The 25,387-nt window shown below is 50.4% G+C and overlaps 2 protein-coding genes across 9 annotated transcripts in view; both read right to left on the reverse strand.

Moving 5' to 3' along the window:
* Window positions 1-2,381: 2,381 nt before the first annotated feature.
* Window positions 2,382-8,650, reverse strand: ASB12 (ankyrin repeat and SOCS box containing 12). Of its 5 annotated transcripts, XM_009568823.2 has the most exons (4): window positions 8,183-8,467; window positions 7,971-8,054; window positions 5,757-6,602; window positions 2,382-3,648 (listed from the first exon to the last, which is right to left on the reverse strand). In XM_009568823.2, exons 3-4 carry the CDS (start codon window positions 6,565-6,567, stop codon window positions 3,515-3,517), a joined length of 945 nt encoding a protein of 314 aa, XP_009567118.2. In that variant the 5' UTR covers window positions 6,568-6,602; window positions 7,971-8,054; window positions 8,183-8,467; the 3' UTR covers window positions 2,382-3,514. The 5 variants fall into 5 exon arrangements, with proteins under 5 accessions (XP_009567118.2, XP_053931547.1, XP_053931546.1 ...); XM_054075572.1 differs by lacking the exon at window positions 2,382-3,648 and having other exon boundaries at window positions 5,560-6,602; window positions 7,910-8,054; window positions 8,183-8,650; XM_054075571.1 differs by lacking the exon at window positions 2,382-3,648 and having other exon boundaries at window positions 5,560-6,602; window positions 7,967-8,054; window positions 8,183-8,649.
* A 4,149-nt stretch (window positions 8,651-12,799) lies between these two features.
* The window catches only part of LOC104066244 (myotubularin-related protein 8), a 33,074-nt gene continuing 20,486 nt past the window's right edge, over window positions 12,800-25,387 (reverse strand). For 2 of the 4 annotated variants that reach the window (XM_054075704.1, XM_054075705.1), the window contains 7 exons: window positions 24,526-24,651; window positions 22,421-22,470; window positions 21,879-22,079; window positions 20,790-20,918; window positions 19,863-19,989; window positions 18,460-18,657; window positions 12,800-18,311 (listed from right to left, as the gene is read on the reverse strand). In XM_054075704.1, coding sequence (XP_053931679.1) covers window positions 18,033-18,311; window positions 18,460-18,657; window positions 19,863-19,989; window positions 20,790-20,918; window positions 21,879-22,079; window positions 22,421-22,470; window positions 24,526-24,651 — 1,110 coding nt within the window. In that variant the 3' untranslated portion in view covers window positions 12,800-18,032. The remainder of the gene's footprint in view (window positions 18,312-18,459; window positions 18,658-19,862; window positions 19,990-20,789; window positions 20,919-21,878; window positions 22,080-22,420; window positions 22,471-24,525; window positions 24,652-25,387) is intronic. The other 2 variants (XR_008451481.1, XM_009568822.2) reach the window with 2 other exon arrangements.

The following is a 25,387-nucleotide window of genomic DNA, read 5'->3' on the forward strand; positions in this document are numbered from 1 at the left end:
CCCTCGCCCTCTCCCTGTCCTCCGCGATCAGTAGCCCCTCCCCAGCTTTCCTGGAGCCCCTTTCAGCACTGGAAGCTGCTCTAAGGTCTCCCCATAGCTTTTTAGAGGCTGAAGAACCCCAACTCCCCTAACCTGTCCTCGTATGGGAGGTGCTCCAGGCCTCGGATTATCTCTATGGCCTCCTCTGGGCTTGCTTCAACATTTCCATGTCCTTATGTTGCAGGTAATATCCAATCTAAGCTTCCTCTGGCAAAACTTGAGGCCATTTCTTCTCATCCTATCCCTTGTTGCTTGAGAGAGGAGCCCAGCACCCGCCTTGTTCCAAATTTCTTTTCAGGAGCTGCAGAGAGTGATGAGGTCTCCCCTCAGCCTCCTCCAGGCTAAACAGCCCCACAGCCCTCAGCCACTTCAACCCCCGTCCTCCAGCCCCTTCCCCAGCTCCATTCCTTTCTCTGGATGCACTCCAGTCCCTCAATGTCTTTCATGCACTGAGGGACCCAAAACTGAACCCAAGGTTTGAGGTGTGGCCTCACCAGTGCTGAGTACAGGGGGACGATCCCTTCCGTGTTCCTGCTGGGCACCCCATGGCTGAGCCAAGCCAGGATGCTTGTGGCCTTCTTGGCTGCCGGGGCCACTGCTGGCTCATGTTTAGCCACTGTTGACCAACACCCTCAGGTCTTTTTCTACCAGGCTGCTTGCCAGCCACTCTTCCCCAAGCCTGGAGCTCCTTAGGTTAAACAGATCATCCCTTCACCAGTTTTTCAGCTGCTCTGGCTTCTCAGCTTGTGGTGAAAATTAACCTCTTCCCAACCAGAACCAGGACAGAGCAGCTGGCTAGAGTCACTTTTTTTAGCGTAATTCCTCCCAAAATAAGTTTTTTTTCAGTCCCTTCCCAGGAAGGGTTCTCCCAGGCCTGTCACTGCCACCTCCACCCCCCTAAGCTGGTGTGCTCCAGGTCACAAAGACTATTGTGAGATGCCAGCACGAAGCAGAGTATAAGCCAGCCTCAGGCCGTTTGGAGGAACATCTGGTGCTGCTCTGCTGGACCAGGTACATTTGTTGTTGGTTTATAAAGCTCCCACAAAATGAAGCTTCCCAGCATGCTGCAGCATTGCAGATGGAACTCATCAAGTTTCTAGCACACAGCAGGCCAGCACTCCCCAGCAGAAGACACCTATGGAATTGCTACTGAGGACATTGAGGGCATCCACCCTCCTGTTGCCCCAATTCCTTATGCCTTCAATCCACCTCCCCCTAGAGAAGAGGCTGGTTTGGGTTTGTGAGAGAAGAGAGAGCCCCATCAGACCCATCAGCCACATGTCCCAGCCATCACCCCATCCATCCCTGCAGAGTAATTCCCACCACTTTGTTCAGGGTAATTCAAAGCCCTAATGCTCCCCTCAGGAGATGCCCTACAGCCTAATTAATGGATGTTGATTAATAGATTCCATGACATTTGAGGGCTATAAATAATGCAAAACCATACTGGTGTTTTGTGAAAAATGATCCTCAAAGCTCTTCAAGGCCGCGTACCTCTGCCCCAGCAGCACTTGTGTTGGAGTTGCAGTTAGGGTAGGATGGACCAAACCATCCAAGGGCTGGAGCACCTCCCATACGAGGAGGCTGAGAGAGTTGGGGTTGTTCAGCCTCGAGAAGAGAAGGCTGTGGGGAGAGCTTAGAGCAGCTTCCAGTCCTGAAAGAGGCTCCAGGAAAGCTGGGGAGGGGCTCTGGATCAGGGAGCGCAGGGACAGGATGACGGGAACATTTTTTTCAGATGAAACAGTGGAGATTGAGATGAGATCTTAGGGAGAAATGTTTTGCTGTGAGGGTGGGGAGGCCCTGGCCCAGGTTGCCCAGAGCAGTGGTGGCTGCCCCATCCCTGGAGGGGTTCAAGGCCAGGTTGGATGGGGCTTGGAGATCTTGATCCATTGGGAGGTGTCCCTGCCTGTGGCAGGGGGTGGAACTAGATGGGTTTGAGGTCCCTTCCAACCCAAACCATTCTATGATTCTGTTCTGCTGCCTCCCAAAAGAGGTCCAGAGCTTCACCAGCATGTGTGTACTGGGCTGCTGAGGAGCAGCACGGTTTATCCATCAGCTCCTGGCTGTGGGAAGAGCCTGCAAGGCTCCTCCAGCTGCCACTGGCAGTTGTCCCTCTTGTTAATCATGAGAGCTGGAGAGCTTGGAGAGGCCCACCAAGGGCAGTAGGGCCCTACTCCAGTATTCCCTACTCCAGACTTGGCTTGAAATTCCACAGCTGCAGTGTTTCCCTGCCTCCCTTTCTAACAATGCTGGCGGGGGTGCCAGGCTCTTCTGCTTAATGGATATTTCACGGAACAGGTCACAGTAGTTTAATAAGAACAGTAGCAAAAGCTTTTATTAAAAAAACCCTCAACCTGCCCAGTCACAAAAGACCCCTTGGCCATAACATGCAGCTGAAGTCACTTGCTCTATTCAGCCCAGAGGAGAGGAGATGGAAGGGAGACCTCTTTGTGCTCTGCAGCTTCCTCACAAGGGGAGGAGGAGGAGCAGGTGCTGAGGTCTTCTCCCTGGTGCCCAATGACAGGACCTGAGGGAATGGCAGAAGATGCCAGGGGAGGGTGAATCTGGACAAGTTTCTTCCCCCAGAGGGTGGTGGAGCACCGGAACAGCTCCCAGGGAAGCAGCCATGGCACTGAGCCTGACAATATTCCAGCAGCATTTGGCCAAGACCCTCAGCCCCACAGTATGAATGTTGAGGTTGTCCTGTGCAGGGACAGGAGTTGGACTCGATCCTTATGGGTCCCTTCCAACTCAGGACATTCTATGATTCACTTTTGAGGCGAATGAAATGATGCTTGTAAAATGATGAGGTGAGGAGTTGAGAGGCGGGAGGTCTGGGGCCTCTGAATCCTCATCCCAGCCTGTCAATGCTACCATCTGGGAGCACTGGGCTGTGCACTGGTGTGTCCTGGGAGTCAGGAGCATGGTGCTGCAGCAGCGAAGGCCAGGTCCAGCCTCCCTTCTGCCTTCTCTGGGCTGCCAAATGAAGGAGGCACTTCAAAACCTCTCTGGGAAAGGGGGTTTTGAGGCAGCAGAGGCTACGCTGTGAGGGAAACCTGTAGGCATGAAGCCTTGTCCTGCCTCCCTTTTTCCCACTCTTCCCCAGGACAGGAGGAGGTAAAAGCAGCTTTTGCTCCTCAGTTCTTTGCCTTCCACAACTTTTCCCAGCCCCTTCCCCAAACAGTATCAATGAAAGGTGTAAAATCCTTCAGCGAAGAGTTTTAAAAGCCAAACACAACTAAATTAGCCCCTGCTCTCCCATCACCCTGACACAGAGCAGGAGCTGAGGTCTCCTCTCTTTTCTTCCCCATTTCTCTTACCATCTTTACTGCTTTTTGGAGACGCTTTGTAAGCAAAAATTACTTTGTGACCACAAATCCATGGCAGTTTCACACTGCACAGATGTCAGAGCGGCTTTTAATTCAGGTGCTTGACACATGTACAGGGGCAGGCGTCTCTAGTGGTGGGCTGTGCATCACAGCTGGTGTCGGAGGTAGTTCACCAGGACCAGTGGGATCTCCAGCGTGCTGACAGCATGCAGGCAGCCAGCCTGTTTCAGGAGGTGTCGCAGCACCAGCCTGGACTGAGACATCAAGGACTTGGGATGAGCTGTGTAAGGAGAGGGAGGAAAAATGATGGTCACCATCAAGACACACAGCCCCATTCCCTTCCAACTGGGCATTATCCTAAGCAAAGGGACATGGATAGACCAAAACTAAACGTCTGGGCTGGTTGTGGAACCACAAGCTTTGCAGCATGCATTTCACACGACCTGGGCAAACAAAGATAGGATCTTCCACTGTCAATAAGGAAATAAGTGCAGTTTTCCGAACAGAGGTGGTACAAGAGAGCCAAAGACCAATGGCAGAAAGGAGATGAAGAGCAAAAAAGCAGCCTTTAACCCAACAGATCTGTATTGAATGGGAAAAAAAAGGCTGTGGAAATCATAGAATCACAGAATGGTTTGGGTCAGAAGGGACCTCAAAGCCCATCCAGTTCCACTGGATCAGGGGCTCCAAGCCCCATCCAACCTGGCCTTGAACACCTCCAAGGATGGGGCAGCCACCACTGCTCTGGGCAACCTGGGCCAGGGCCTCCCTACCCTCACAGCAAAATATTTCACCCCAAGATCTTGTCTCAATCTCCCCTCTTGCAGCTCAAAACCATTCCCCTCATCGTATTTCCGCCCTCCCTGATCAAGACCCCCTCCGCAGCTTTCCTGGAGCCCCTTTCAGTACTGGACGCTGCTCTGAGGTCTCCGTGCAGCCTTCTCTTCTCCAGGCTGAACAAGCCCAACTCAGCCTGTCCTCGTATGGGAGGTGCTCCAGCCCTCTGATCATCTCCGTGGCCTCCTCTGGACTCGCTCCAACAGCTCCGTGTCCTTCCTGTGCTGAGGACTCCAGAACTGTACACAGGGCTCCAGGTGGGGTCTCACCAGAGCAGAGGAACAGAATCCCCTCCCTCTCCCTGCTGGTTCCACTGCTTGGGATGCAGCCCAGGACATGGCTGGTTTCCCTTCATGCTCCAGCACTGACTGCAGTGATGAGCCTCATTGAATGCAGTTTCTTTAGCCAGCATCTAGACATACTCATGAAAAGCAGATTCCAAGAGGGACATTAACTATGTATGTATGTGTACATGGTGGCTGCATCAAGTCACATCCCAGACCCAAAACAAGGCAGCCTGCCTCCAGCTGCAGCCAGCAGTGGACATTGGGGCTAGCTGGTGGCTATTCGTTAGAGACAAGCTCTCGTGTGACACTCTCTCCCAGGATCCAGCAACTTTTTTAGGGGTTTCCTGCAGTACCACATGTATTCAAGCCATCAGATATATTCAGTGGTGGTGGACCTGTTCTCCACAACCTTGTGATGCCCTTCTGTTGCTATGTTCAGTGTTGGAGACTTAAGGTTCTTTTGGTCTGAACACAGCTGTCCTTGCAGGACAGTGAGGAGGGGATCGTCCCCTTGGACTCAGTGCTGGTGAGGCTGCACCTCAAATCCTGGGGTCAGTTTTGGACCCCTCAATGCAGCAAAGACATTGAGGGGCTGGAGGATGTCTGGAGAAGGAAACGGAGCTGGGGAATGGTCTGGAGAGCAGGGGTTCTGGGATCAGCCGAGGGACCTGAGGCTGTTTAGTCTGGCGAAGAGGAGGCTGAGGGGAGACCTCATCACTCTCTGCAGCTCCCAGAAAGGGTGTTGGAACAAGGTGGGGGTTGGTCTCTTCTCCAAGTAACAAGCCATGGGAAGAGAGGAAATGGCCTCAAGTTGCTCCAGGGCAAACTAAAGTTGGATATCAGGGAAAATGTCTTTACAGACAGTGGTGAAGCACTGGCAGAGGCTGCCCAGGGCACTGGGAGAGTCTCCATCCCTGGAGGGGGTTCAAAAAATGTGTGTCTGTGGCACTTCAGGACATGGTTTAGCAGGCACGGTGGGGCTGGGCTGATGGCTGGACTGGACGAGCTTAGATGGCTTTTTCAACCTCCATGCTTCTATGATTCTATGAATAAGCATTCAAACAGTACTAATACTGAAGATTTTAATAGAGGAGACCTACACGGGTCTCGAGTGATGCTGCAAAGGGAGGCAAAGCTTGTGGGAAAGCCTGTGTAAGGCTTATGGGAAGCAGTGGTAAAAGGGAAGGGGAATTTGAAGCAACTTGCACCAAACCGAGAGAAATTAGTGCTTGTTTCCAGGCCTGGGGCCATCCACGCAGATTACCTCTCGCCTGCAGCAGCAGCTCCAAGCCCTTGCTGCGGGGTGCTGTCTCATGTACTGGGACGTTGGGCAAGTACACGTTGGCTCCAAAGTCAATAAGCAGCTTCACAAACTCTCTCCTGCAGCCATGCCTCAGGCAGCTCTCCAGCAGAGTCTTGGGCTCCTTGATTTGAGAAATCACCCTCTCCTCAGTGCAGTTATAGTTGGGATCGGCACCGTAAAGCAACAGCATCTTAAAGCACTCGAGATGCCCATACACGGCAGCCAGGTAGAGGGGACCAGAACAAGCCGCTGAGTTGGCAGCCCACTCAGGCAGCCTTGCTTGAACGTTAGTTTCTGCACCGTGGTCCAGGAGCTGCTGCAGGATGTCCACATCCCCATCCCTCGCAGCGATGAGCAGCGGCGAGCAGTTGTTGTAGATGCTGCCAACTGGACTGGCCCCTGCAGCCAGGAGGACCTTCACGCATTCCCGGTGGCCGTTGCTGACTGCCATGAAGAGTGGGGTTTGAGCCTTCACATCCAGGCTGTCCACCTCTGCGCCGTGGGCCAAGAGGACCTCCATGCTCCTGAGGTGGCCCTTGGTGGCAGCCAGGCGCAGCGGGGTGCTGGGTACACCCCAGCCACTCCTGCGGTTGATGATCCTCTTGTACCTGTCTTGGGACAAGAGTTTATCTAAGGTTTGGTAATCGTCCTCGCGTACAGCTTGGTTCAGCTCCTCACTTTCTCCATTGTCTTCTTCATCTTCTCTGGGCTGGAGCATGTAGAACATTTTAGTGATGTCCATCAGGCTCATTTTTTTCACTCTGTCCCCCATGTACCACTTGCATCATAAATGGTAAAGCCGAAGACCTATAGAAGAACATACCCATCACCACCACTGGCTTAGAACCAGCCCCAAACATCAGCAATAGCTTGTCCTGGGTGACCATGAGCTCTTGTGACAACTCTGCATTCCACTGGGGGATGAAGTCACCCATCTTCCCAAACCCCTGTGAGGTCCCCCCATCCTGTTGTTCCCTGGGGAGCTGTGCGGTAAAGAGCCCATTGGGAAACAGCAGGAAACAACTCTGCTTCCTATCAGCCAAGGTTTCTCTTGGAATCCTCAGCAGCACCTGTGCTTCCAAATATTTAGGGACCCCTGCCAAACTTAGAGGAGCACTAATTTAGGAGGCAGCAGCATTGCGAGGTTTTTACACCCTGTTCCTTTTTAAAGGGATTGGATTTCCACACAGCAGATGAAGTGAATGTGATGGTGGCTGGTTTGATAAAGGACTTTCAGCACTGCTCTTCCCAAAACGACATCAGCGTTTGAATGCAACAAACCCTCTCCTCTCTCCTGCCTGCTTGAGCCCGAGGAGAGCGGCTGCGAGAAGGGTCTGGGATTTTTATAGCAGGGTACAAGGTGGTGGGAGGAAGGCAAGGGGGTGCTGAGCTGACCGCAGTGGAGCCAGGACGGAACCCCAAGGAGTTTGGTGCAGGATCCAGCCTCACTGCAGCCAAGCAGCAGCAGGGGAGAGGAATGCGATGCCTTGGCTGGCACCTGAACAGCTGGGAAATGTTGCCTGCTGCGAAGGGCAGAGAAATTCCTCACCACCTCGCAGCCCCATAGCATCTCGGATTTCCTCCGGGAGAGGCGGCAGAGGCAGAGCTCAGTCTTCTCAAGCGGCTCCTCTGATCCTCCCTTGGAGGAGGCAAGGGGCTGCACTGAGCAATTAGCCTCTTTCTGCAAATGAACCTGATGGTAACGAGGCAGTCACTGGAGGGTTGTCCCACATCTGCATTTGGCAACGACGTGCAAGCTTGGAAGAATCCCCCATGCAAGGCCAACTGTGCAATTTCAGGTGTTGGTTAAGCAGAGCAAGATTGATGGCAGCGAGCGATGGCAAAGCTCTGCTGCCCTCCTACCAGTTACACTGACCCAGATAAGTTACATAGGTGAAATGATAACATTGCTGTTACGTGTTAGACACGCTGACCATGAGCCCTAGAGGCCTGGAAAACCCCCACCCATGGGGCCAAAGGGGTTGTTGCAGATCATGTTCAGAAAGGAGTCTAAGTTATATTCCCAAGGCAAATCCGAATCAGAGAATAGTTTGGGTTGGAAGGGATCTTAAAGAGCATCTAGTCCTAATGCCCCCAAACACCAGCTGTATCACCTCCTGAGCATGCAGATAAGTGTATCCAAAAGGATGTGACTTCGACAGCATATGCACTCACGTGGGGAGCTCACAGGGGTTCCTCAACCAGAAGAGCCCAAATCAGACTGGTCACCTCTTGAGCTGAAGGAAGCTGTCCATGCATCTGCACAGACCCCAAAAGAGAGGTGATGAGTGGAGCTAAAGGTGACAGAGAACGCACTCTCACTTTTACTCACCAAGTTACCTTCAACTGCCCAACACTGCCAGGGCATCACCGCACGGCTGCCTTACCTTTGGGTGGAAAGGGATGCTCACAGCTGGGGCGGGCGAGGCAGTGGTGTCCCACGGCAACTTCTCCTTCAGTTTAAACACAAAAAACAGGAGAGCAAGAGAGAGGATCTTGCTGTGTCGGGGATGGATATCGGCTCTGTGACCAGAACGACGCAGGCTGTCAAGCTCACAGCTGAAATGCCACTGTGGGGAGAAGGGCCAAGGAGCTCAGACTAATTTTAGCCCCTGCAGGGTTTTATCTTACCACTTCCATTCTTGGAAAGTTCCCCCGGGTAAATATAGAGAGGGGCAGCGTGGTGGGGGGAGGCCGGGACAGGTGCTGGAGGCTCCTTGACCCGTCCAAGCAAACACGAAGCATTTGCTACTCCGTTTCCTTGCAGCAATCACAGGGTACCTGGCAGTTTGAGTCCCCTGCCAGGGCAGTATGTTCTTATCTTGGCTGCGGCAACACAACCAAATGAATTCCCAACCAACCTCTCCCGCAAACACCTTTTCCCACTATCAGAACCATATAAATGACCATTCCCAACATCCAGGATTGTTTAGTAGAGCCAAGAAGGACAAAAGGCACTGAAGACAGGCCAGCTCTCTCACTGGAGCTTCTCCCTGGGCTGCCTTCCCGCCTCAACTTGGGTTTGACAAGCTCAAACCCCTTCTGCGACTTCATAAAATCAAGCAGCTCATGGCAAGGCAGAAAGCTATTCAGGGGCAAAGAAATCAAGTGGGGAGCAGTGGTAGGACTGTCTTATCAAAAGCTGTCAGCTGCTAAGTGTAGTCTGATGGGATGCAGGTCCCTTGAAACCTTTGTGGTGGTAGAGCAGGTGCAGGCTGACAGCTTGTGGCAGCACTATCAGCAGCACTAGATAATGAGAGGGGAACCAAATTATCCCCCAGGACAATCTCCACTGATGCAAGAAGTAAAATCAAGAGACTGCAGGACATTTAGGATGTCTCTGCTGGACCCGCCACACTTCCAGTTTACAGCCACAGTGTGAAATGCATGGAGAGCAGGAGAATTGTCCACATTGACAGGTTGGAGGCTTTTGGCCTCCTTACATTACACGCTCTCCAAATTAATTCCAAAATAGATTGTTACTTCATAGAATCTCAGAATCATTTGGTTGGAAAAGACCTTTGAGCTCATCGTGTCCAACCATTCCTGTCCACTACTAAAAGAGATCCCTGAGCACCTCATCTACCTGGCTTTCAAAGTCCTCCGGGGATGGGGACTCTACCGCCTCCCTGGGCAGCTGTTCCAGTGCCTGAGAACCCTTTCCATGAAAAAAATTTCCCTCATATCCAGTCTAAACCTCCCTTGGTGCCACTTGAGGCCATTTCCTCTCATCCTATCCCTTGTTATTTGGAAGAGGAGCTCAACGCTCACCTCACTACAACCTCCTTTCAGGGAGCTGTAGACAGTGAGAAGGTCTCCCCTCAGCCTCCTCTAAAAGGTTAATTCCCCAAAGTCAACCCCAGGAATGGTGCTGCCATAGAATCATAGAATCATGGAATGGTCTGGGTCAGAAGGGACCTCAAAGCCCATCCAGTTCCACCCCCTGCCATGGGCAGGGACACCTCCCACTGGATCAGGGGCTCCAAGCCCCATCCAACCTGGCCTTGAACACCACCAGGGATGGGGCAGCCACCACTGCTCTGGGCAACCTGGGCCAGTGCTTAGAGGAGAAGAAATGTAGATAGACATTGGAGCAAAAGCTGGGAGTTCACGGTTTACTGAAGTGTCAAGAAGCTGCAAACGCAGTGGGAATGCTGCAGGGAAAAAAAGCCAAGGCTGTTGGGAAATCCCTTGAACAAAGCGCAAGACTAGAAGAAGCGATTAAAAAGAAAATCTACTATAAAGGGAGAAAAGAGGATACAGGCAGCAAAATGAATGCACGTTAGAAAATATGAAATGTAGGAAACTCTAAGGGAACTGAGAGATGAAAGGAAGATTGTGACTGGAGAATTTCATGATGAACTGCATACTCTTTTGTTATTGCTGCTGCTCTTTGGTTGTTAATCAAGAAAAGAAAGCAATGAAACCAGCCTAGCTCTTTGGTGAGGACAGGATGAAACCAAAGACGAATGAAGCAAAAGGTCCTCGCTGATCAATCCACCCTCAACTGGAAGAACACAAGCTGTTCAATAGCATCCTGCACCAGTATTGAAATCAGCAGAATTAGATAAATGCCAAGTGTGTGCCTAAGGAAAGCGCACCCCATCAGATGATCTTCCCAACACTCCTGACTCCAGGAAAGGCTGAGAATTCAGAGGAATCCTTCAGTTCCTGCCTGAGCTCTAAACACAAGCGGCTGCCTCCAAGCTGCTGGTGGACCTGACACACACTCCAGGCAAAGGAGCTCCTTTAGCAGCTGTCCATGAAAAGTTAAAGGGCAGGGGTATTTCAGTCACAGAATGTCCCAAGTTGGAAGGGATCCACAAAGACCGAGTCCAGCTCCTGTCCCTGCACAGAACAACCCCGACACTCACACAGTGGGGCTGAGGGTCTTGGCGAAATCCTGCTGGAATATTGTCAGTCTCAGTGCCGTGACTGCTTCCCCCGGGAGCTGTTCCAGGGCTCCACCACCCTCTGGGGGTCCTTGTCCTAATGTTCTACCTAACCCTCCCCTGGCACACCTTCCTGCTGCCATTCCCTCGGGTCCTGTCATTTGGTGGCCAGAGAGACAAGCTCAGCGCCTGCTCCTCCTCCTCCCCTGGTGAGGAACTGCAGAGGGCGATGAGGTCTCCTCTCAGTCTCCTCCAGGCTGAACAGACGAAGTGACTACAGCTGCTCCTCACATTCTTCCCCTCTAAACTCTTCCCCAGCTCCGTGCCCTCCTCTGGATGCTCTCCAGTATCTTTAGATCTTTTTCATCCTGTGTTGCCCAGAACTGCCCCCAGTGCTCCAGGTGGGGCCACCCCCGTGCAGAGCAGAGCAGGACAATCCCCTCCCTCACCTGGCTGGCGATGCCGTGCTGGATGCACTCAGGACACGGTTGCCCTCTTGGCTGCCAGCGTTCACCCACTGTTGCCTCATGTCCTGCTTGCCATCAACCAGAACCCCCCGAGCCTCCCCGTGGAGCTGCTCCACAGACCCACCCCCACCACGCTGTAGGGATATTAAATGCCAGTCAAGGTTTTGTGAAGGCCAATCCTGTCCAACCAAGTTCCTTCCATTAAAGAGATTATAGTGATTAACACAGCTGAAAAGAGGTAATGAGCTTTCTGATTTAATGGTGCTAAGCATTCTGACTTGAAAGTTTAAGGGTAAACAGCACCAAATAAATCATTTTGAAGGGATTAAGGATTAACTAAGAGTCCTCAAATTCAGAAACAAAGTTATTGTGCAGGGCTGCTTCTGCCTCCTGCCTTGGAACTGCAGATCCCTGCCAGCCCATAGCAGAGCCTTTGAACTTAGGACTTTCTCTCCATGCCGATCAAAACACCCACTTGCAGCACGATGCCACTCGCACCGTCTGTTCTGTCGACGACCTCCTCATCACCCAGCTTGGAGGCATGCCACGCAGCTCAGGTGTCAAGCATGAGAGGGCATGAACTGAGGGCATGGCTGACCTTCCCTTGCCTACCCTGGATGCACCCACCCAGCAACAGCTCCCGGGACCCCTTCTTGAGCACCTCCACAATAGGGCGTTAACACACACAATGTGTAGTTAGAAATGAAGGAGCAACCCAGCAACTGTTTCCTCTCCCCAACAAGCTGCAATTCTTTGAGGAATCTTGGTAGCAAAGCCCCAGAAGCTCAGTGGCACTGCAAGGTGGGTCCCTGTCTCCACCACCTTCCAGATGCCTCTTTCCATTTAGATCCAAGGCTGTAAACCAATGGGAGATGGTGATCATTAAGGACCTGAAGTAGAGAAACAAAAGTCAACGTTTTTGGGTTGGAAGGGACGTGAAAACCCATTGAGTTCCATCCCCTGCCGTGGGCAGGGACACCTCCCACTGGATCAGGGGCTCCAAGCCCCATCCAACCTGGCCTTGAACACCACTGCTCTGGGCAACCTGGGCCAGGGCCTCCCCACCCTCGCAGCAAAACATTTATTCCTAAAATCTCATCTCCACCTCCCCTCTTGCAGCTCAAAACCGTTCCCCCTTGTCCTCTCCCCACACCCCCTGATCCAGAGCCCCTCCCCAGCTTTCCTGGAGCCCCTTTCAGCACTGGAAGCTCCTCTAAAGTCTCCCCACTGCCTTCTCGTCTCCAGAGTGAACAACCCCAACTCTCTCAGCCTGTCCTCAGACAGGAGGTGCTCCAGCCCTCGGATCATCTCTGTGGCCTCCAACAGTTCCAAGTCCTTCCTGTGCTAAGGACTCCAGAGCTGAACACAGGGCTCACCAGAGCGGAGTAGGACATTAACATTTAACCCAGCTTCATCTGAATGACGAAGCTTTGGGGTTTTCAAAAGCTGCTGAGCAGTGCAGCACCTGGCAGTGCCTCGGACACCGGTGAGGACACCTCGCTTCCATGCTGTGAAAGAAGGGAAGCAGCACCACCCTCGCTTTGAGAGATGCTCAGTAAAGAGCTTTTGATGGCTTTCACACTTCAAAGTCTGAAGTTCTCCTCGGAGTCTAATTTACAACAAACAGCCCAGTCACCACCTTGAAAAGGTCGGTATTTATTTTTGTCGTGAATAAAAATCAAGTGTAACACAAGTGAAACTCCATGGGACAAACACATTTGGAGAATAAAGACACAGTGCTCTCTCCACGTGGAACAGTTTGTTTGCAGCAGGGCATTAACCAAGACGATGTGTGCGTCATAGCACATTCTGGAACACAGGATTTCATCTCCCACAGCTTTACACAATGGTCCCTCTGTGGTCACATGGACAAACACAGCAACTGACAGAAACAAAGACATGACGTTTTCCAATCAGGTAGCGCACACAAGGTTAGGAATGTTCCTACAGGGAGCAGACAGGAGAATGCACTTGGTTACAGAGGACGGGATCCAGTGCTACATGTTATTCCAGTAGTTGCTGCTACATTAAAATACAGACACACATACACACACACGATACGAGAAGACATCACATCAGCCAGGTGAGCCTTCCCTCCTTGCAATGCTTCCATCAGTCAGAGATGCCAAAAGGATGCAGCGTTGGACACAAAGGATGTTCGTTGGACACCTGCCCGAACAAATGACACCAACGGCGACTGGCACTGACCTTGCTCCTCTTAGTGCTAACGATGCTTATGAAAACATCACCAGGTTCCAGACATTCCTCAACCGATTAATCAAGTTCTGTGCATCGATTAAAACAAAACCCCTACAGTCAGAAGAGACTCCACCCCGGAATGTGGGCAGTGCCCGTGTGTGCAGAGGGACGGTTTGTTAACAAGGAATAACTCTGGTAGGTCCTACAAAAATGAGCCCAGCGCTCAAGGCGAAGCAGTGGGGAAGGAGAGGAGAGTGGAACAGCAAAGATATCGTGAATTCTCCTGGTCACTCTGAATATCCATCACTAAGTAGTGCCAGGAAAAGATCCCTTTGGAGAAACAACTCCCAGGCATGGACTCTACCTGGAGACCAGTCCTGCCAGCAAGGAAACTGAGGCAGGTCTGACATAGAAGTTCTTCTGAAGGCTTTGCCTGCAGATGCTACAGCTTTGCTGATGGCAGGGTGCCTCCTGAGCACCCATGAGGGCTCACCATCTCCAAACCCTACTGAAAGAACAGGTGTAGGGCACCCCACCAACACAGAGACTTCTATCTGCAGCCCAACACGGCCCAGGTCATGGTAGAGACCCTGCAAAGCTCTGCACACCTTTAGCTCCCAGCAGCTCTCTCACTGGGGCTGCAGAAGCTTTCTAAAGCAACGTTTCCCCCTCCAGCCCAGTCTGGGCAGCTTTACAGACCTGTGAGCACCCACGGAACCAGGGTTTTCCTTCGAAGCCCTTAAATGAAAGGCATTCCTTAGGGGCAGGAACTGAAGATGAAACTAGGTGTGGTTTATGCCTTCAGGATTTAACAAACTCCTTTTTCTTTCTCATGAAAGACAGTCAACCGAGAGCCACATCTACAGGCAAACCAATCACTCCCTTTTTTCCCTTAAAGCCAACAGCACCAAATGGATTTTCTCTACCACAAGCAACAACTGCAAAACAAAATACAATTTCAGAACCCAGCACTGAGAAGTTCACATTAAGATGTTTCAGTCAAGAAATAAAGCTACACAAGTCCCTCTTCTCTTCAAAGCAGCAGCTCTGCTGCAGAACACAGCAGGTACTTGTCCCCAGCAATGCTCTGCCTGTCTGCAGCGAGACAACAGGTAGAGGCAGGAAACCGTGCCGCCGTGGAATATCTGGATAAAGCAAGGAAAAGCTTCACGCAAACAGAGCCCATCTGCAGCAAACTGGATACCTCCTCCCTCCCAGTTCTCAGAGTTGGAGGAATCCTAATGGAAAGCAGCAAGTTGCATTGTTCCCTTCACAGCTCCAAGTAAGAAAAAGCATTCATGACTTCACAAGGCAAGGATGCTCCACGAGGAATCAATCACTGCTCACCCACACAGTGCTCGCACCAGCAGGCTCCTATCTTACAGCTTTTAGGTTTCCTTTAACACCTCGAGGGAACATGGAATCTAGTTCCTCTCTGTACAGAGAGACCACAGGCTCAGCAAGGCCCTGGCAATCCCAGCTGCTCAGAGAGATGAGGACGTGCTGCGCTGCTCTCAACAGCTTCGCATTTTTGGTCTTCCAACACCCTGAGTTCCCATCAGAATTAACAAGCTTCTTGCTGAGCAGTTTCCAAACAAATCATCTCATGGAAAGCCAGAAAACCCTGGAATCTTTGCCAGGTCCAAAAATTCACAGCACCACCATGATGATTTTTAATGTGTTTTAGGCTTTGACTAGTCTGTGCATGTTAAATTCAATAGATTTAAAAGGTACAGGCCACTTCCCTTTTCGTTTTGGCTCGGTTTGCATTTCAGAGCACGGGGTCACCCGCTGGTTTGTTCCTGACGTCCGAAGTGGCAAGGGTTACCACCAGCTCACTGATCCTTTCAGTGTGGGACGGGATCTGCTCACAGTTCTGCGTAACTGTAGGAATATTGTAGTCGAGAAGGGTCTGTGGAGACATCAGCATCACGCTTAAGGGATAAGCAGAGGTTACCACACTCCTTTCAGGGTAGTCCATGGCAATCCAAAATCTGTAAACACAGAAACACTCGCAACATGATTTTATACTGTGATTAACCAGCGGCGTGGCTAAATCTTTCAGCAGGCAGCCAAAACTTCCTATAGTTCTGCATCTCTAATAGAGAACACATTAAAAGAACTGATGGCATCAGGAATAACTGGTCCCATAAAGTGGATGTCCTGGTCCTCTCCACCATTTCAGAGCTCTGTCCACGCAGACTGACTCTCCCACCACCCAGGAGGGACACAGGGGTGATCTCTCAGTCCGTATGAAACAGGACACACCAGGTTGATCTCTTGCTCCGTATGGAACAGGCTCTGAGCTGCAGAGTGCACACAGGAATCTGAACTTCCATACTACAGAGGCAAAGTGAAACCATCTCCCCTGCACCCTCCAGTGGGAATCCACAGCAGAGTCCAAACCCTGGGTACCAAGAGCAGCTGGATTAAGACTTTGGGGTGCAATCTCTTCAGTTGAGGAGTATGTGGGTGGCTAACTTCAAAGGCTGGTGGACTGTTTAACTCCACGTTCGGAGCTCAGCAGATCTCTTTTATGGAGTACAGAGACTCAACAGCAGAGACTGATCTTGTTATTAAGAAAACATGCATTCAGAAATGTGCATCCTTCAAAAAACCCCTCATATATACAGCCATTGTGTGACGCCATAGTTTTGAAATAGACCCACACAACAATTTTCCAAGATCTTCTGACTTAATATTTTGTGTGTTTAATTTCCAAATCCATCGCACGTTGCAGTTCTCTCACTACCACCTTGAAAATGATTATTTTTTAGAAGCATTACTTGCTTTAAGATTGAAAAACCTGCAACTTTAAAACAAGTTTCTCTTTGCCATTGTAGGCATCGAAAAAACCCGGTGTTCTCAAGTGTTGCCCTTTCTATTTGGGCTTTCTAATATGCTTAATCAAACACAGACTTTCTTACCCGAAGCGAGACGCTCAAGGCAGGTTTATTTTTTTCCTCTTTTCCACATTTTCTTGCATGCTGAGACAAACCTGGGTGTTTCACGGTGGGCTCCACACAGATGAAGGATGGCTGCTGTGCTTTACGATACTGTAATGGAATGTTTCTGCCTTTTATTGAGGACTGGGAGGGCCAATGTCAGAAACAGCTTCAGTTTGTATCAAAGCTTTATAAAAACTCATTTTAGGACTTCATGGCAGGACCCAACTCAAACAACAGGATCCAGAAGAAAGCAGGAAAGCATTTGGAGTTCAGCTGTGCAAAGGGACTCCATGCCGTTCAGCACATCTACAGAAACTCGTCCAGAACAAGCACTGGGACAACCTTCCATGTTCCCGGGGAGGTGAGCTCTTGTTTCTTCAGAAGGCTTCTGTATAAATGGTATATAAGTGCCTGGTTTAAATCAGCAGCTTTGAACTGGTGTGTCCAGCAGAGATCACTGCAGTTCAAAGAAACCAAGCAGGTACCGAGGCCTGGAGTGAGTCCAAGTGGAGCCACAGCCACGAGCCAGGATGTCCATGTCTCGTCCATAAGGGGTCACATCTCAGTTTACGTTTAGTCACCAGCTTCACAATACGACAGAGTTCACTGCCATGAGACAATCTCCCCATGGCCTGACAGCACAGACAGAATGCCTACGATCCATGTCACTTTAACATCCGAGACAACATTCACCACAACCACTCAGTACGTGATGTGAGGAATTATTTCAGGCCCTGTATCAATGACAGAACGCACCTCAGCCGTTATTACTGCCTCATTGATGGCTGCAAGGAAAGCACATTGATTCCAGCTTAGAACAAAGAATTCCTCTCTTGCTTCAATTTAACGAAGATCATAAAACAAGAGAAAAATTCCATATAAACCTTTTCCTCTCTCTCCCGCAGTCAATAACTCATGTTACGGGCTGTCTTTGGGGCTTGCTGCACTCCCACAATCAGTAAGTGACGTCTGCAAAAGCTTCTACTTTGAAAAGTCTGCTTGGAAAGAAGTGACTGAACTCAGGGGATCGGCAAAGATCCTGGAGAAGCTGGCAGCGGATAAAAACCCTGGTTTAAAAATACAAAGAAGACCAGACACTACACTGTGCACTACGATAGTAAAACCAGCACATTGGGTAGACGGACATCGAAATGGTCTCCATGGAAAGGCACCGGGGTTGGCTTTGTTTAACACAAATGCATAGGAAACACAAATGAATCCATTCTGCCACGAGGTGAGGGTCCATGCAGAGATTCATCCACAGCTGAAAGGGCTTTGTCATTATTTTAAGACAAACTGAAATCTATTATCATTTTAAGACGACCTTGCAGCACCACTGGAAATGAACGGATTGCATCTTTCCAGCTCCCATTACAAATGCTACACAACTGCCAAGTCTCACATTAATCAGCCAGGGTTTCTTTCAGCTTGAATTACCAGTACCTGCAGTCACAAAACTGATGCACCCAGTGTGTTTGCACTGAGGAGTGCGGTTGCACTGACTCACAGCAGCCGTCCGGGCAGTGCTGTGCACATCTTCATCGCTTCCACTGCGGAACAATGTGAACCGAGCACAGACTGTCCTCTCTGCAGCGAGCACAGCTCCCTGCGCACGCAGGGACTCATGCGCAGCCGTAAATGGTTTGGTGGTCCCCAGCCTCACGGGGCACAGCTCCTGTATGCCCCCCTGCCATGGGTGCCTGGCTCACCGAATGCTCTGCTCGGAGCTGGTCAATGCTGAGCCTTTCTGTCCTGAGCGTTGGGGTCTAAAACGCCGATGGTGGCATTCAGATTGCAGAGGTCCTGGTGTTGAGACATGTTCTCCTTGTGCTTTTGGTCCACAGCTGACACAACATCTCCATCCCCTGCTGTGGCGCCATTGCTCAGCACAGGAGATGGCTCCCCTTCATAACCCTGAGGAGTGTTGAGCATCGGGGTCTTTGCAGCACTTCCAGCTTTGGATAAGGAGCAGGATTCACCAGGCAAGGGACCGTCAAGGAAAGGGAGTTTCTAAACAAATAAAAAGACATTAGAAACATTAATGGAAGCTGTTACGTCAGAGATACACAAAACTCAACTGTCAACACAATGGTCCTGTGCCAGTGCCCCTCTCTCAGCTCTGTAACCAAGCATCACATACAGGGGCACAGATCCTTACCTGTTTGAGACAAACAGAGGAGCTGCTGAGGGTCTTTGGGCTGTTTATTCTGGTGAACAGGAGACTGAGGGAAACCTCACCGCTCTCTGCAGGTCCCAGAAAAGAGGTTGAAGCGAGGTGGGTGCTAGGCTCTTCTCCCCAATAACAAGTGACAGAACAAGAGGGAATGGCTTCAAGTCGCACCAGGGGAGGTTTACACTGGATATTAGGAAAAAATTCTTCACCAAAAGGGTTCTCAGGGATCCCCTCCCAGGATCATGCCCACCTCAGCCTTCTGGTGAGGTGGAAAGTTGGAGACACAGCCTTGAGAGAGAGCTGCTCCGTCAGGGCCATAACCCTGGTGGGCTATCAAAACGCCTTTCTGGCCACCAACACACAGCACAGTGCCAGGAGGGTTGCTGTGGGGAACACAAACTCCATACCAGCCAGACCCAATGCACATGGAAACACAAATCACAGCACCTCAAAACCTAAAAGGTTTTTGACTTTCCATGGAATCACAGAAAGGTTTGGGCTGGAAGGGACACAAAGCCCATCCAATTCCACCCCCTGCCACGGGCAGGGACACCTCCACTGGATCAGGGGGCTCAAAGCCCCATCCAACCTGGCCTGGAACACCTCCAGGGATGGGGCATTTCTTTGTCTTCGGTCTTGCACTATCGACATCTTCATAGAGAGAGAGAGTGCTGGGGAATCTGATCTGAACTGACCAAACCATGACATGTGTTGCCAATTACATTCTCATTCTGGGTTGCAGGAGAGATACTGGTTATTCTGGACAAAAAAATCTCTGCCCTCCAACACCACAGGACACAGGCAGTGAAGTGAATGTGCAAGATTCCTGTCTGGTTTCAGCAAAGGACTTCAAAACCAAGACAGCCGCTTTCAGAGGACAATTCAGCCTCCGTGATCCAGTCACACTTGGGCCGTTAAATCAAACCAACTGCAGTAACTCAACTGTTTTAATACCTGGTTGATAATCCCTGTTTCCAGTGTGGCTTTTGAATGAGAAGGCAGGAAATAAAAACTTGGGGACAAGCTGGAAACAAGAATATTTCTGCATATTTGTATTACTCAGAGGGGGGAAGCAGGCCCACTCCTTTCTTCTCTCCCTTGAAGTTTGCTGTGAGTGGAGCTGAAACACGGATGTTCTATTAACATCATCTTCGTTTAGAGAGTTAGAACACCATGAGTTTGCAACAAAGCTTGACCCAACACAGCCTCTTCTCAGCAGACACGAGTTTGGCACAATGAAATCTATATTACAGCGATGCCATTTAACCCCTCCTTTGCCCAGCTCTGCCCAGCATGTTGAAACAATTGTTCGCTGCCAGTGTTCAGCTCCAGATATATTTCCCCAAACCAGTGTGTGATTTTAAATGTTACCAAGATTCAGCACTCACGTTTTCCAGTTCAGATGCATTGTCCTCCAGTTTCACCTTCTGGCTCATGCAGCTCAGCAGCCGGTCCAAGACACATTGTTTTGGGTGCATCCCTTTGTCAAAGCGATTGTACATCCCACACCAAAACCTCAAGAGCAGGGCAAGAAAAGAGAATTCAGTGACCAGTTTGCATTGGCTCACGAACCAGATGCTGTTTAAGCGAAAAAATTCCAACAAATTTAGATCAATAACTTGATTTTAAAAACCTGAACAGCCTTGGACTATAAAATTCAGTATCATAGAATCACAGGATGGTTTGGGTTGGAAAGGACCTCAAAGCCCACTCAGTTCCACCCCCTGCCATGGGCAGGGACACCTCCCACCGGATCAAGGTGATCAAAGTCCCATCCAACCTGGCCTCGAACACCTGCAGGGATGGGGCAGCCACCACTGCTCTGGACAACTTGGGCCAGGGCCTCCCCACCCTCATAGTGAAGAATTTCTTCATTATACCTAACCTAAATCTTCCCCTTCCAATTTAAAGCCATTCCCCCTTGTCCTATCACTCCAGGCCCTTGTAAAAATTCCCTCCCCAGCTTTCCTGGAGCCCCTCTCAGCACTGGAAGCTGCTCTAAGTTCCCTCCGCAGCCTTCTCCTCTCCATGCTGAACAGCTCCAACTCTCTCAGCCTGTCCTCATACAGAAGGTGCTCCAGCCCTCATGTCATCTCCGTGGCCTCCTCTGGACTCGCTGTAACAGTTCCGTATCCTTCTTACATTGGGGATTCCAGAACTGGACACAGGACTCCAGGTGAGGAGTCATCAGAGTGGAACAGAGGGGCAGAACCCCCTCCCTCGCCCTGCTGGCCACACTACTTTCAATGCAGCCCAGGACATGGTTGGCCTTCTGGGCTGCAAGTGCACATTGGCCCCTTTCTTCCCCTACTTACTGGAAACTGAAAGGTAGTGTGTTTGGTTGAAGATCTTGGTAAGCCGTAAATCCTCTGTACAAAGGATTTCTCAAATCCTGCCTCTTCTGTAAGAGGAAAGGCCACAGAGAATGGGTCTTCTCAAAGATTCTGTCAATGACAAATAACAGCTAATCACTAAAAAATAAGGAATCAAGTGGATTAATAACACACCTGTTCTGAGTTGGATTGGAATAAGGGAGCCAAGAATTATTTTTACACAGTATATGATTAATTCCATAAACAAGATACATCGCTGAGGAATGCATAATCATTTAAAATGGATGCTATCTAGGCCAAAGTAGCTGCAAGCTATCACCAGGGTGCAGATTACAACACCTGACTTTGGGGATGTGATTGATTTGGAATCTTTTTCACACTGTAGAACACAAGCATCTGTCAAGACAACAGTCAGGAACAGCATGGCCAGCAGGAGCAGAGAAGGGATTGTCCCCCTGGCCGCACCTCGAATCCTGGGTTCGATTTTGGACTCAGTGCAGGAAAGACCTTGAGGGACTGGAGAACATCTGGAGAAGGAAACTGAGCTGGGGAAGGGTCTGGAGAGCAGGAGTTCTGGGAGTGGCCGAGGGACCTGGGGGTGTTTAGCCTGGAGAAAAGGAGGCTGAGGGGAGACGTCATCACTCTCTGCAGCTCCTGAGAGGAGGTTGGAGCGAAGTGGGGTTCGCCCTGGTAGCTGCTGACAGGACAAGGGGAAATGGCCTCAAGACATGCCAGGGGAGGTTTAGGTTGGATATGAGGAGGAATTCTGAAAGGGTTGTCAAGCACTGTAACAGGCTGCCCAGGGAGGTGGCTTAGTCACCATCCCTGGAGGGGTTTAAAAGACAAGCAGATGCTGTACTTGGGGACATGGTCTCGTGGTGGGCTTAGCGGGGCTGGATCGATGGTTGGAGTTGATGATCTTAAAGATCTTTTCCAGCAAAAATGATTCTATGGTTCTAGTAACATCAACCTCCACCAATCTACACTGAAAACACACACACACACAACCTGCCCTTTTCCTGACAGTTAAACTGGCTCCTACACTGTTGGCTCTGGAAACTGTCAACTCACTTCAGATCCTCACGCTCCTTATGACAAGTTCCAAGAAAGTTGCCGAACTGGCAGGAGTAGACATGGTCATGGATTTCAAGAAGGAAACGGTCATTAAACTCAAAGGAGCACGGGAACTGCTGCATGAGCTGCCAGACGCATTCAATGAACTGAGTGAAGACAGGGGACACTTCTTTGGGGTCACCATTCAAATGGCCACACCTAGACAGATGCAAAGAGAACAGGGTTAAATCCTGAGTCAAACAACAACAAAAGGAATCCATAGAAGCACAGAATGGTTTGGGTTGGAAAGGGCTTTAAAGCCCTTCAAGTTCCATGCCCCTGTCACGGGCAGGGACACCTCCCACCGGATCCAGTTGCTCAAAAGTCCCTTCCAACCTGGCCTTGAACACCTCCAGGGATGGGGCAGCCACCACTACTGCCCAAATCTTCTCTCCTCTGTCCTGCATTCCCATTTAGATTTGTCATGGGAACACACAGTATGGGTTTCAGATCCAAGCCTTTCCCCCTGCACTGTTCCCTGGATAACGCACTGCTCTTACCTGTGTGAGAACTTGTGGCCCATGGCAATCCACTCCTTTTCTATCAGGACCTTCAGGTTCAAAACAGAGGTTAACAAAAGTGTTACTCTAAGAAAGCAAAATGAAGCCTTTAACGTTAAACTCTAACAGGCTGACAACTCACGCCACCTGCTGACCCAGTTGTTTTGTCCTTGGAAGCCAATGAAAACAGTGATTTATAGGTGAGAGTTGCCCAGAGCTACTAGTATGATGTCACTGCTGGAGCTGAAGTTATTCCAAGCAGGTCCAATACCATTTTGAGAGAGTTTCTATGTCATTAAAACCATAACACAGAAACACAGTGAGCTAAAGGAATGAATGCCTTAGCGTTACACTGGGCATTATGTAATTCAGAAAGGAATACTGTGTATTTGGCAAAATACATCAGCAACCGGAATGCACACAGAGAGGAACCGAAGAAGTACAGCTGTGTAAGTAGGAGCTCAGGATGAAATCACAGCTATAAGGCTATGGCTCTTTCCAACACACCTCCTGTGCTGAATGTAAAACAACAACAAGGAAGCAGGTTTTTTTCCTCAAAAATACAGAATCATAGAATTGTTTGGTTGGAAAAGAAAAGTGCAACTGTACCTGTCCACTACTGAATCAGATCCCTGAGCACTTTGTCTGCCCGGCTTTTAAATCCCTGCAGAGATGGAGACTTCACCACTGCCCTGGGCAGCCGCTCCAGTGCCTGAGAACCCTTTCAGGGAAGGAATTATCCCTAATATCCAAGCTAACCCTCCCCTGGTACAACTTGTGGCCATTCCCTCTCGTCTGATCCCTTGTTACTTGGGAGAAGAACCCAGCACCCACCTAGCTCCAACCTCCTTTCCAGGAGGAGCAGAGAGTGATGAGGTCTCCCCTCAGCCTCCTCTTTTCCAGAATAAACACACACAGGCCCCTCAGCCATTCCCAGTACCCCTGGGCTCCAGACCCTTCCCCAGCTTTGTTCCCTTCTCCAGACACGCTCCAGCCCCTCAAGGTCTTTCCTGCACTGAGGGGCCCAAAACTGAATGCAAGATTCGAGGTGCGGCCTCACCAGTGCCAATTCCAGGGGGACAATCCCTTCCCTGCTCCTGCTGGCGACTGCAGCCAAGCCAGGATGCTGGTGGCCACCTTGGCCACTTGGGCCACGGCTGGCTCATGTTCAGCCACTGTTCACCAGCTCCCCCGGGACATTCTCCTCCAGGCAGCTTTTTTCTTTAATAAGGCCTGGAGCATGGCACGAGGTTGTTGGGTCCAAGTACAGGACCCGGCACTTGGCCCTGTTGAACCTCACCCCATTGGTCGCAGCTCATGGATCCAACCTGTTCAGATCAAGGCATGGAGTGATAGGATGATGAGGAATGGCTTTAAATTGGAAGTGGGATAAGATTTAGAATAGACGTAAGGAAGAATTTCTTCATGATGAGGGTGGGGAGGCCCTGGCCCAGGTTGCCCAGGAAAGCTGTGGCTGCCCCATCCCTGGAGGGGTTCAAGGCCAGGTTGGATGGGGCCTTGAGCCCCCTGATCCAGTAGGAGGTGTCCCTGCAACTGGATGGGCTTTGAGGTCCCTTCCAACCCAAACCATTCTATGATTCTATACGAAACAGCCTGTGGTAGAAGGAAATGGCCAAATTCACATGTAATGGCTTTAAGAACAGTCTTAAACAATGATAATAAAAGATTTTATGGGATGTAAAAGTCATACACTGCCCTGCTCACCAGAACGAGTGCTTCCCATTTTAAATCCTAGCAGATAAGAGACCACTCCCTCCAACTGTCTTAAAAAAGAAACTGCTTCACCTCTTGTTTGTGAGCTGCTGACAGAGTAGCACCCTTTGCTCACTCCTCTCCTGCTGAAATGTCTCATTAGTGTCTCTTGTGGACATCCATGGAAATAAAGATCTGGGAATTGCAAACCAAGTGCTGCTGTTTTGTGTCCGTGCTGTTCAGAGCAATTAAGGCTCATTTATAGAATCTAAAGTGCTTTTACACAGGTCACCTACTGTTTGTTCCAGGAGATGGCCCAAAACAGTCAACTAGGACATTCCAAATCCAAGAAGCACTTTTAAGTCTTGGAATTCCAACATTTGTGTTCTTACCATGAAGCCTTTGAAAGTCCTGTAAAAGGGATCCAGGAGGAGGCTGGCCAGGGAGCAGACCTGTGCCGTGCGATCCCACCCGTCCGAGCAGTGCACTAACACGCTGGCTTTTTCATCTTTCACGGCCTGTGAAGGAAAGACCAGATAGAGCAGTTCAGCAACTTTCAAAGTCTGTTACTGTAATGAAATGCTGTCCTTCCATCTGCATTTATGTGTGCGACCTAAAACCCGAGGGCAAAGTCATAGAGTCATAGAATCATGGAAGTGTTTGGACTGGAAGGGACCTCAAAGCCCATCCAGTTCCACTCCCTGCCATGGGCAGGGACACCTCCCACCAGGGATGGGGCAGCCACCACTGCTCTGGGCAACCTGGGCCAGGGCCTCCCCACCCTCACAGCAAAACATTTCATCCTAAAGTCTAATCTAAATCTTTCCCCCTTCCAATTTAAGGCCATTCCCCCACATCCTATCGCTCCTTTCCCTTGTAAACAGTCCCTCCCCATCTTTCCTGGAGCCCCTTTCAGTTCTGGAAGCTGCTCTAAGTTCTCACTGCAGCCTTTTCTTCTCCAGGCTGAACAACCCCAACTCTCTCGGCCTGTCCTCGTATGCAAGGTGCTCCAGCCCTTGGATCACCTCCATGGCCTCCTCTGGACTGTTCCAACAGTTCCATATTCATCATTGATGTCCACAAGTCATTTCTCATCTGGAACATGGAAATGCCCCATGTCTGGGCATCCACCAGCAGGAACAACATGCCTCGGGAGCACCACGGAGAGTCAAGGAACAAAGACTCTCTGATCTCAACGTGCTCAGTGCTCTGAAAGGCCATGAATTCTCAGCCCTGTCCTCTGAGGAAAACACT

The sequence above is a fragment of the Cuculus canorus genome, chromosome 10 (assembly GCF_017976375.1).
Source record: "Cuculus canorus isolate bCucCan1 chromosome 10, bCucCan1.pri, whole genome shotgun sequence".
Taxonomy (NCBI): Eukaryota; Metazoa; Chordata; class Aves; order Cuculiformes; family Cuculidae; genus Cuculus; species Cuculus canorus.